This window comes from Macadamia integrifolia, chromosome 4, assembly GCF_013358625.1.
Source record: "Macadamia integrifolia cultivar HAES 741 chromosome 4, SCU_Mint_v3, whole genome shotgun sequence".
Classification (NCBI taxonomy): Eukaryota; Viridiplantae; Streptophyta; class Magnoliopsida; order Proteales; family Proteaceae; genus Macadamia; species Macadamia integrifolia.
In genome coordinates, this window is record NC_056560.1 from 22,892,750 (window position 1) to 22,904,861 (window position 12,112).

At 39.0% G+C, this 12,112-nt stretch overlaps 2 protein-coding genes across 2 annotated transcripts; one reads left to right on the forward strand and one right to left on the reverse strand.

Annotated features, from left to right (window-relative positions):
* Positions 1-1,457: 1,457 nt before the first annotated feature.
* LOC122076334 (G-type lectin S-receptor-like serine/threonine-protein kinase At5g35370) lies at positions 1,458-2,967 on the reverse strand. Its single transcript, XM_042641645.1, has 2 exons — positions 1,920-2,967; positions 1,458-1,627 (listed from the first exon to the last, which is right to left on the reverse strand). Exons 1-2 carry the CDS (start codon positions 2,965-2,967, stop codon positions 1,458-1,460), a joined length of 1,218 nt encoding a protein of 405 aa, XP_042497579.1.
* A 3,907-nt stretch (positions 2,968-6,874) lies between these two features.
* On the forward strand, positions 6,875-11,829 carry LOC122076200 (inactive exonuclease DIS3L2-like). Its single transcript, XM_042641521.1, has 4 exons — positions 6,875-7,463; positions 10,941-11,380; positions 11,509-11,562; positions 11,644-11,829. The coding sequence occupies exons 1-4, from the start codon at positions 7,352-7,354 to the stop codon at positions 11,812-11,814; spliced, it is 777 nt and encodes a 258-aa protein (XP_042497455.1). The 5' UTR covers positions 6,875-7,351; the 3' UTR covers positions 11,815-11,829.
* The last annotated feature ends 283 nt before the right edge of the window (positions 11,830-12,112 follow it).

The following is a 12,112-nucleotide window of genomic DNA, read 5'->3' on the forward strand; positions in this document are numbered from 1 at the left end:
AAAAAAAAAAAAAAAAAGAGAATGAATATATCTGCTGCTCGTATGATCACTTGGTTGTATGGGTCCCATTTTCTGTCATTACATTGGTGAAGAGGGGTATATCTAGAAACAAAAGGGACAAGTACTGGATGCTCACCAGTATGATCAAGTGATCGTACGAGCAACGTATCCGATCTCAAAAAAAAATCCCCTCCAAAAGGTAGGAGTTGGAGGGGATTGTCGCAACCTAAAACTGGTAAAATTCCTAATTATAGCCATCTCTATGGGACTTAGATCCTCTCCAACCACTAGGTATCCTAGCACACATGCCCTGATTGAAAGGACCTGGGGTACGTGTCCACGTGTTCAAGTGCATGCCTAGGTCCTCACAGTTGTTGAATGACACATTGGACATCCAAAGGGTTGAAAAAGATTTGAATCCATCTCAAATATATACAAATCCCAAGGAAAGAATTGTTCATGGATGAGAAATTTTTATGGGGACTGTCTTCAATTTTGGGAGGATGGCTCCTACTTCTAAACGGTACCTAATCAGTATTTTCTTTTTAGTTCAATATATAAGGATAGAGAGCATTTTACAACAAACGGGAGAGAGACAGCCGTGGATCAAATTCTAGTAAGAGAACCATTCTCATATGATCTCATCCACACACATGAAATTCATCATGTGACTTTTCCTTATGTGGGTCCAACATTCTTGTACGAGAACCTGATGCTCTCTCATACAACCACAAAGGTACAGATATGGGAACCAAGAACAAAAACATAGATGGATATTGGAGCAGTGGACCGCGTGGATGGAGATTGACATCACTGAAGGTTTTTGTCAGGTGGAGGGAAAATGAAATCTTGAAAACAGAAATGGCTCATAGGAAGGGATTTAAATCTTAGGATTGGATCTATCTGTCTATTCTGATACCTATCTAGATCGCTTCTTATCGGCCTAAATTGATCGGTTTTATCTCTATATTTCATTTTTTTTTTTTAAATGGTTTTACCCCTAATCTGATACGGATATCTCATCCAGGATTGATGAGGCATCAGTATCGATACAAATACGATACAACTGGTCCATTACCGACACTTAGAAGTTAATTAGAACCCCACTCGTAGCTGGTTCGGTAAGATCATAAAAGTGGTATATATAGATAAGTGGTTCAGTCGGCTCTGTTTTTCATTTCGGTTCAGTGGAGGTAAGGCAACTGTTGGGCTTCTAGCCTTTCTACTATTATGTCCACTATGCTGTCCATGTAGCTCACACAGAAGAACAGTTACAAGGTTTATGTTTAAATCCACAGAAGCAGGGAAATAAAATGTGTTTATTAAATATTTGGTTGAAGTTCGAAAAATAGACAAACCGTGGTTGATGATGGAAAATTCAAACAACAAACAGTGTCACGAACCTGAAAATACATGTAGAAATTTAAATAATTAATGGGACTGAGTCAGGTCACATATCACTTTATAATGCAAATGGGTTCTTGTGAATCAACCTCCAAGATAAAAACAGCCGTGCATAACCCACCAGTAGCTCCCTTATAGGGTCTCACTTCAGAGCTGTGCTCAATTATAAGGAAAACAACCGTAAAGAAATCTAAGAGAAAACTGAAGTTGGGATTGCAAAAAACTGAAGCAAAGAGAAAACCATTCGGAAACCTTGTGTATTATGGTTTGCAGATTGGTTGCAGAGGGTTTCGCCATCACCTTAATGTATCCCAATGGCAATGAATAGCCATAGCTTGTTGTTGTCGATATTAAGGATCCCAATTGATTTTCAAGTAGAAAACACGAATTAGAGTAATTGGAGTAAAAGAAACCCAAACAAGAACAATTGGAGCAGAGAGATTGGCAATAAGATAAATTCACAAACTTGATTGTAGGTTCTGAGAAAAAAATTTGGAAGTAACTCACGCCGGTACCTAGACTAGTGTAAGATACCGTCGATGATTGAACACTATCGGTGTCATTACAAGCAGAAGGCAAGGAAAGAGAGGCATCAGATGGGAAGCATCCTTGATTGATGTTTTGGAACCCGGAAGGACATGAACATGAATATTGCCCAGATGAAGTAACAGTAGTGCACAACCCAATTAAGCCACAAATGTAAGGAATTCGGCAAATATCTTTTGGTGCCATAAACTCATAAGTTGTTGACCTAAAAGACAAGCTACTGATAGTGAACTGTCCACCAAACCCTAATTTTGCAATTCGGAATTCCGATGGAGATAAAATCACTTGAAGCACAACTACAGATCCATTTTCACCATAAAAATAAAGTCCAGTGCCATTTAAGGCCATGAACGATATCGGAGCATTTGAATTAACAAAAGCATTCTGTTCCATCGAAATCTTCCAATAATTCGACCCTTTCCATTCAAGTAATCCATCATAAGTATCAACCGAGAATTGGAAATCCCCAGATGAGTAGTCGGAATCAGAGAGAGAACTCACCAAGGATTTACCGACCGGGAGTTGTTGACCGATCACAATAGTATCGGTGGGCTGATCGAAGCTCTGCCAAATAGAACGGTTGAACTGATCGAGCAATGCAAGATTTCCTGTCTCGGTGAGTTGCATTGCTGCAACGGATGAATTTAACGGCTGCGTTGACCATTTTACGGTGACGGCGCCGCTGCTGATTTTGTCGGTGACAGCGATGCCTTGGGGAGAAAGAAAGAGTCGGATGGATTTGGAGAAGGGGGAATCACGACTAGCTGACCATATGACGGTTTGGGAAGTGGAATGAAGGATGCAGAGGTAGTACTTGGATTGCTGCCTGCCGGGATTGAAGAAGGCGGCATTGAAGGTTCCATTGCGAGATCTTAAGAAGACTCCGTTGGCATCGATGAATTGAAAATATGAAGAAGTGTGGTTTGGATAGATGAATTCATGGTTGATTCTCTCGCAACTTGCGAGGTTTGCTAAGGATAAGAAGAAGGTGGTGACGGAGAAGAGGATGGAGCCCATGCAGAGAGAGAGAGAGAGAGAGACGAGGAGGGTTTGGGTTTGATGGAGTGAAGGTCGCATGGGTTAGAGATGTATGGTCATAAAGTTGACTTATCTATGTGGTCCCCATCAGTACAACAATAAGATAAACCATACGATTGAAATAGTCCAAAATTTGACTTCTTTAAGAGTTCTATAAGCAAGTTGGCTATCAACGTTTCAAGTAGGAGTTTAGATCAAGTCTTTGTATGAGAATGGTGTCTGATTTTTACATTGAATTCATTCAATATGAAAATTCATTATACAAAGAAAGAGAACAAGTGAATTTCATGTATGGCTAAGACATCTAATGAGAACCATTCTCGTACAAGAACCTGATCTAGACTTGAATATGGGGGCATCATTTTCCTCCTTTGGTGTTTGGGCGCAGGCCATGGTGATCAAGGAACTTTCTTTCTCCCTAAAAATAAGAATAAAGAAAGCAAAATTGTGCAACAAATGCTAGCACTTCCCAATGTATCTCTGTTCCCTCTTATGAAATACTCCTTATTGTGGGTGGAGAGAGATAAGCACAAAGGAGGCATTGGCGCCACATAAGAACTCAATCTCATTAAAAATATAAACAATTACAATTGACATTTAGCAACTACTTTGCAAAAAAATGGTAGATGATGTGGCCATTCTAACTATTAAATATAGAGATCAAGATTTGAATTAGCCACATGTCAAATCTCAAAGGTTTTAATCAATCTCCACAAATGTATTAATATGTATCATCTTGGGATTCGGCTCCTCTACGGTGCGAGGCTGCATAAGACATTATTTGGCGCAACTCCTGGTGTCAACACATGGCACATGGGGTGATTGAGTGGTCTGGTGGGATTAAGCTACATAGAGTAAGGGTGTCAACCGGTAGGGCTGGTCCGGTTTCGATCGGGCCGGTTTGGTTTCTATCGGGCTTGAAGACTTTCAAAGGCTACACCGTGTCCGCCCATTTAACTAATTGGGCTTAGTTATTGAGGGCATGGTACATTTTATATTCGGTCGGTTGGCCTCGGGCTATAATCGAGCTACCTTAATCGGGCTTTAGTCGGGCCTTAACCAGGCTACGGACATGTTTAATGTTAAACGGGCTTTAACCGGTTTTTAAACGGGCTCTCTTTAAAATGTGCTCTTATATTCCGACCCAGTCATGCAAGCCCAAAAAAATGACAATAAATCAATAAATGATACCAAATATAACCATTATTTAAACTGTGAACATGTCTTTACTTTTTACTTTTTATTCTTTGGGGTCTACAATCATTAAAGGGTCGCGCCAAGTCGGTGCACAATAGGCCGGTCTCGGTCGAGAGTTATTCGGTCGGTCTCGATCGGGTGCCCGACGGTCCAAGTAGCAAAATCGAGACCGACCATTTATAAATGGGCCGGGCTCAAGCCCGACACGTTTAATAAAAGGTTTGGGCCGGGCCGATCTATAAACGATCGATCCCGATCAATTTAATCGGGTTGGGCCACGAATTGACACCACTAACATGGAGGTTAATAAACATGCAATCCATGGGAAGGTGTGCTTGTCATCACTTTCAAATTCTTGAAGTTAGCTAAAATCTCTAAACACCCTTTTACCTTTTCTACATTTCTCTGTCAAACTAACAGGGCTATAGGGAAATTTTCAAATATAGTCATCTCTGTATATGACAACTCTCAAGCATCATTACATTTTCTTGTGCTTTAGCACCAAAACAAATTGCAACGATGGAAGGAAATAATTGTTTATGGCATAGAAATTTTTAATTGGGATTGTATTCTTTGTTTGGGAGCGTAGTTCCTATTACTATTCAGGATCATCAAATTTTTTTTTTTCACTTCAATATATAAGGTTAGGTAGATCATTTTACAAGGATGAGGAGAGAGACGAACAAAAGAGTGCAAGAATGGCTCATAGGCCAAAAAAATATATATAAAAATAGTTTTAATCCTACGGAAGAAACAATTAAATAAAAATAAAGGTTTGTAGTTATTTAATGCCGCCTTTCGAGATGGTGGCATTTTTCATTTTTCTTGTGCAACAATTATTTTTTTACTAAAATGATAGCAACTACTAACCTTCCTATTTTTTTTTGGGGGGGGTGGTGTGGGGAGTGAGGTTCAAATCCTATCGAGAGTCCATAGGTCACTAAAGCGATAGCTCAAGAGGGCTGCCTAGGGTGGCGTCCCATATCCAATAGACGGCGGTGGAGAATATACCGATGGTGGCAAGCGACCTTTCCATTTGACGTAGGGCAGAACCTTACTGCATTGCCCACCAGCATCATCACGCCAAGAGGTGCTTCTCCACCCATGAGAACTGAGTAAACGAAGCTTCACTGCTAACCCTTGATCGTTAATGGATATTTGAACAGTGGCCAACGTCGATGGAGAATACATTGATGAAGTCCTAGTCTCGAATCATGTCTGGACTCCATTGACATCAATGAAGAAGAGGCTTGCAGGAGACATGGGTTAGGTTTCTGTGAGGTTGAAGGAAAATGAAATCTTTAAAACATAAATGACTAGTACGTGGTTTTAGTAAGATTAGAAGAGAGGTACGTAAATAACCCCAAGGGGGTAGTCGAGTTGGCAAGGGACCTTCGGCTTAGGAAGCGTGTGGTTATGAGTACGACTTCTCGGGCCACTCAAACGAGGGTGTTTAGTGCTCTTCACTGCTTTCAGTAAAAGTTGAATAGTTATCATTTAACCCCGATATAACTTGGATCATGCGATTTGTGGGGTCAATACGTAGAGGTAAGTGGTTCAGTCGGTTCTTCCCCCCCTCCCATTCAATGGAGCTCAGGCAACCATTGGGCTTTTACCAGGCATTGGTCCTCACATGTTAGGCATGGTCTCATTCATTAACGGTCGATTGGGTACCAACCTTTAATCGAACTACCAATAATCGGGTTAAATGGGATTTATATCAGACTAATGAGACATCTATCTCTAAATTAGCTTTAAACATGTCAAGTTTAGTAAACGAGCTTTAAAAATATCAAGCCGATCGAGTGGCCTGTTAATCGGTTGGTACCCTATGAAGTGCTTGTCAAGTAACATCCTTGCCCAGGGAATGACCAAATGTTAACTGGGTTAGATTTGAGTCCGACACATTTAATAAATGGGGTAGACCAAGTCATGCCAATTATATTTTTTCAATCAGGCGCGATTGAGGCTGTCGGTCCACGGCTGAAATTGACACCCTTACAAGTAGGGAGGGATATTGATTGCCCATGCAAGTGTGCAATTTTAATTGTTTTTTAGTAAATTGTAGAACTTCAATTCATTCACCGAAAGTGAGGGTGACATTAAGTAAAAAAGTCATGAATTTCATAATATGAACTCTCCAATCATGATTCTCCAATATAGGGAAAATAATCCTACTTTTCTGGTGTTTTCTATTGGGCGTTGCCCCCTATGTTATGGGTATTTTCATTCTCAGTTGTGTCTGAGCATAGGGATATAGACGGGCTGAGTTTTTTCCCCATATAATATAAAGGAAAAAATCTAATAATAAAGATTATTTAAATGACCCCTCATGAAGATGTCAAATTTGTAGTATCTAATTCTCCACTAGTGCCATCCCACCAATAAATTACACCTTTTACCTAAAATAGCAAAATGGTATCTTTAAGTGCACGGATTGGTATATTATTGATCTTTCCGCACTACGGCGCACTTTAGCAACAAATATAAACAAATAAAATACCAATCGTGTCATCAGATCCGCTAATTATGATCTAAGACATTCACCGACCACCTCATCCATGTTGTATTGAATGATTACAATCCAACGGTGAAAAATCAGGGTCACTAGATCTAGATCCAAAGAATGAGTAGGACCCACGCTTCCAGATAAAACTTGAGAAAAAGAAGTTGACGTTTGGTGTTTGGTGAGAAAAAGAAAGGGAAAGGAGAAGTGAAGAAAAGCAAGAAAAGAAAAAGAAAAGCAGAGAAAAGAAAAGGAGTGGGGTGGGGTGGGGAGCTGAAGGAAGACAAAGGAATCAAGAGTCGGCGCTCATGTCTCGCCGACCACTAATCATAACGTCTTCTTCACCACCGCCAAATTAACATCTTTCTTTTACTTTTCAATCTAACCTAACTTCTCTATAAAATCTCATATCTTCATCTACTGTTCCGTTTTCGATTCTTTTGTTCCTTCGTTTTCCTTTCACTTCGATGTGGGCTCTTCCGAGTTTTTTTTGAACGGAAGAGATCCGTAGTTCAAGTCAGATTTAGTATTCTGATTAGGGTTTTTTTCCCCCCTTCTATTTTTCGGGTTTTCTACGTTTGTTTTTTCCTTTTTCCCTTTTTTTGGGTGGGGGGTGTTTATCGATCTTGTTGGGGATCTTGAATTTCGTTGGGTTTAGTTATGAGAGGAATGACTGAGCAACAAATTACAGTCGAGAGGACAGAGGAGGTTGATAAGGAGAAGAAGAAGAAGCGTCGACCTCGGCGCTCCAAGCAGAATCCTGCGATTTCAGGTATAATTTTTACCTTTTTTTTTATACGGTTCTAGTCTGAACTGAATGTGGGAGCAGGAATTGGTTTACTGATGGTCATGTTCTACCTCCAATGGTCTCAATGCTATTTGTTTTTCAAATCCAATTAAGTTTCAAACTTTGAATTATTTATTAGTCATTGCTAAGCTTTGACACTTAATGCCTATCTGCTGTCCACGTAGCTCACACCGAAGAGCAGTTAGTGTTAAACAGAGTCTGCACGTGTTAAGGTTTATCTTTAAACCCACAAAAGCAGGGAAATTAAAAGTGTATTTATCGAATATTTGGTTGAAGTTTGTTGGAAATAATTATTCAAAACATACATATCAACACATGTAACTAGGGGAATAAGATACTTATCTGAACCATTGACAAACCAAGGTTGATGATGCAAAATTCAAGCACCAGACATAGTGTCACGAACCTGAAAATATATGAAGAAATTTAAGGATTCGGTGGGGCTGAGTTGTGCCACCGGTCACTCCTTAAGACTGTAGATGCCTTATGGTGTAAATCGGGTTCTTTTGAATCAGCCTCCAAGATAAAACAGCCCTGCAGGCCCCTCTAGTATACTGGGCCACATTGGGACACTTCAGAGTTGTGCTCAATTGGACAGAAAACAATGGTAGAGAAAGGTAAGAGAAAACTGGAGTTGGGATTGCTTCTTAATTGTTAGAGAATGGACAACCCCCCCCTCCTCCTCTATATATAGAAAAAGAAAAGATCACAACCAAGAGTTGTCTTCAAAAGATATATTTAAAAACCGTGTTGATGTAGATGGATGGTGGTATTCAACAATAACCTATCTGTGTTCTCCCCCCACCCCCCCCCCCCCCCCCCCCCCAATAAAAAAAAATAAAAATCGATCAGCCTTAATTGGAGGAAGATACCTTCCAGATTTAGTGAATATCGATCAGCCCTGTTTAGGGAAAGTATTAGCATCTTTTACTGATTTGAAGGAAGATGTTTCTAGACTTGCGCCAGTTATGTGGAGATTTTTTTGGATGTTGGTTGCTCACAATTGTGGACTCTAGAAGATCCCCTAGCCAGCTTGCATTAAGGAGATAATTCTGGACAGAAGTGAAGGATTTAATTTAAGGTGGCGGGCCCTTCATCAAGGCCCTGGAATCCGCTTGACATCTCAGCGGTGGGATTGGATACCTGCATCCGATTGAAGTTCCTTTTGAGTGCCCCCTAACATAAAGGAGAGGTATATAGTTGTTAGGAATATTTCTTCATTACAGTAAAGACTAAAGGGGAGTATCTACCTAGATTTTGTGGGCTCAAAGACAGCTTGTGTGGAGTAATTTGACACTCCAAGACAGTTTGTTAGGAATATTTTCTTCATTACGGTAAAGACTAAAGAGGGAGTATCTACCTAGATTTTGTGGGCTCAAAGACAGCTTGTGTGGAGTAATTTGACACTCCAAGACAGTTTCTACGTTGCATAAGGTTTTAGAAGTTTATTATTTTAGTTATTTATACTTTTATGTAATAGGTAGTTTCTATTTTTAGGATTCCTTATTTAGTTAATTAAATTGTTATTAGGATTTTATTTTATTTATAGAAAACTTTGGTTATAATTGAAGTTCGAAATCTTGTTTGTTTCGGTGTTTTGGTGGTTTTGAAACCACCAAAATTTTGGCGAGATATTGTTGAGTTCATTTTTTTTCCTTTTTTGATTTTTGTTTCTGTGGTAAAACGACCATATTATGATATGAAATTTGGTGGGAAGCTTGTTCTAAGGTAAATAAATATATTTATAACTTCATTTGGCAGAAAATGTGACACGTTGTGGTGTTTTAGGGCTGCACCCTTATTTAGAATTAACCATTGAATGGTTCTGTATATATAAGTAATATTGCCTATTCTACACATTGTTTTACTAATATAAGACAGAGTATAGTAGTAAAACAAGTAAAAAAGGCACACATACCATGACGAAACATAATATTGATTAATTTACATGCCATGAAATATTCAATGAAGAGAATATCATGTAGTGTGGTCCTTGTCCTTGAGGTGATGAGTTTCTGCAGGGGGAAGGAGGCGAAATGGACGGAGACCAGTGAAATGAGGTCGAAATTTCAATCCCATCTCGCGAGATGTGTATTTTTAAAGGGTTGATGTTTCGGCGAAATGACAAAAAAGTTACCGAAATTCCGGCATTGAAATGTTGTTGCTTTCATATTTTGTATGCAGTTTCATTTTGGTTAAAAAAAAAAAAAAAAAAAAACCAAAATTTCTCCCAAATTTCGGTGAGATATCACCAAGTTTTTGAACTATGGTTGTAATCGATTGCTATTTAAATAAGGAGGAGGCCGATATACAGCCAACGAAAAATTTCCCCTAATTTCGGTGAGATATCACCGAGTTTTCGAACCATGCTTGTAATCGATTGCTATTTAAATAAGAATGCTGATATACAGCCAACGAGAATGAAAGGAAAGAATTGAAAGCTTTTGCTTGTTGTGAGATGCAGTGGCTGTAAGATGCAGTGGCGTTGAGAGGCCGTGGGTGAGAGACCCGAGTCTAAGAGACACTACCCTATCCCCCTTCTCTACCCTTCTTATATTTGCTTCTCCATTCTCTATTGCATTCTCAGTTTCCATTTTATTGTTTTGAGGTGCTGGTTAGTAAAACTGCCGCTGTTCATTGAAGGACTTGTGATCCTCATATAGAGTTGGGTCTTAGCTGAACTAGCTCCTACATTACATGTATTTTCCCACAAGACATGTTTGTTGACTATTTGAACAAGTCTTCTGACACACACTTATTGGTCATTTATGTGCCTATTAATAAAATACACAACCCTCCACCACACCTTTTATAAGATATAGTAATATTTTTAATCTTTCAGTTTAAAACCATTTAAAAATTCCAACAAATTTCTTAGTTAGTCTTGCTGTTTGATCCCTGAATGCTACTTCAGAAACGCAAGTGAAATTCGCGTCCATGTTAACCAAAGAAACAATGAAAGATCCACTATTCTAACTAAACACCCTCGAGTTATTAGCCCCTTATTGCCCATGGTATTACTAAAACAGCCTGGATGTGCACGATTATGCTTTTCCTAATTGTTGCCATTTGAGTACTTTGCATTGGATTGTTCATCTTTGGGTTTTCTCTTGCCATGTTTTTCTTGTCCAAGCTGTTGCTGCTGAGTTGGATTTGAGAATTTTTGTTTTATGTGAATGATTGCTTTTGTATTGCCAGTATTGGAACTTCGTTTCCACGTTTAGATAATGTGGTGTTTATGTAGTAGTGAGTGGCCTTTGAAAAGTTATGGGTAGTCAATCTTGGGGTTGCCTATCTGATTCTCCTTTATTTCAATTTTTGGTGCTGATGACTGTTCCGTGATCTCTCAATTGTATTTACAGGCCATATCTTTAAATTGCTTTGGTTCTTCCTATATTGTAAATAACTTCATTGACTCACTCTTTCATAATTTTGTTGCAGGATCAAATGATAGTCCAGTTAGTGGAATACGTATGCAAGAATCAAGATGCTTGATGAACAATGATAACTCAAATCATGTAACCTTATCTATGAATGTGTCTTCAGCACAGTACTATGGGTTGGATGTTCAGACATCACACGATCATGGACTTGCCACAGCGTCTGATGTTACTTTCCATTCTCTGCCAACAATGCACATCAACGGTGAGACAGCAGCAGTTGAGTTGGGAAGTACGCAAGATGAGCAGATGTTTCCACCTGACATAGGGCTCACTGTGTTGTCTAAATCATGTCCGGAACTGATCTGCAGTGAAGGAAAAAATCAATCATTTTCAAATAAAGAGGCTCTCTATTTTCATAAGAATGAGGGTAACGCTGGTATGCAGAGAAATTATTTCCCCCCTCACTGGTCAGTTGAGGCAGTTAATGAGGCAATAGAGGTCAGTGTATCAATTTTTTGAAGTGGTCCTTTCTATGTTAGGTAAAGCTTTTATTTAAGATGATATAAGACACTTGAACGAGTCAGAAAACAGAAGAGGTAATAGATTTTCTATTCCTCACCTTGCAGAAGGGTGTCGCTTTTAAAGCATCGTTTCGTGTGAATGCTTATAATCGTCTTGAGGTTTGGACTCTTATCTTTGCTTGTGTTATGGTTATGACGTTCCGTGCATATCTTTAGTGTATGATTCTTTTCTTTTTTCAGGCTTACTGTACCATTGAAGGTGTCCCAACAGATATCTTTATCAGTGGAGTACCTAACCAAAATAGAGCTGTAAGTCTAGTAGTAATTTTTCCTGGTGTTATTTATTGTTACTCAACTGTTCAATATCAATTGGCTTTCCCCTTGGCTATGAAGTATATATTTTATTATTAGTAATATTATTATATTACATGGGATGAACTTAATTAGATTCCTTTTTGAAATGTTGTTAGTTATAGCACTGCCATATGGGGATTGTGATTTTATTCGTTAAGCTTTAACGTGGAATTTTTTTTTCCTGCTATTCACAACAGTTAAGTTGCCATATGAATGTATTCTTATAAATGCATTGCATTATGGCTTCTCATGGGAAACATGTACAACCTATATAGTCGCTGACTTTCATGCTAATTTAGGGGGTGTTCCATCCTAGATTGTGTTTTGGGGATAGTTTATCCCTTGAGAGTCTCAT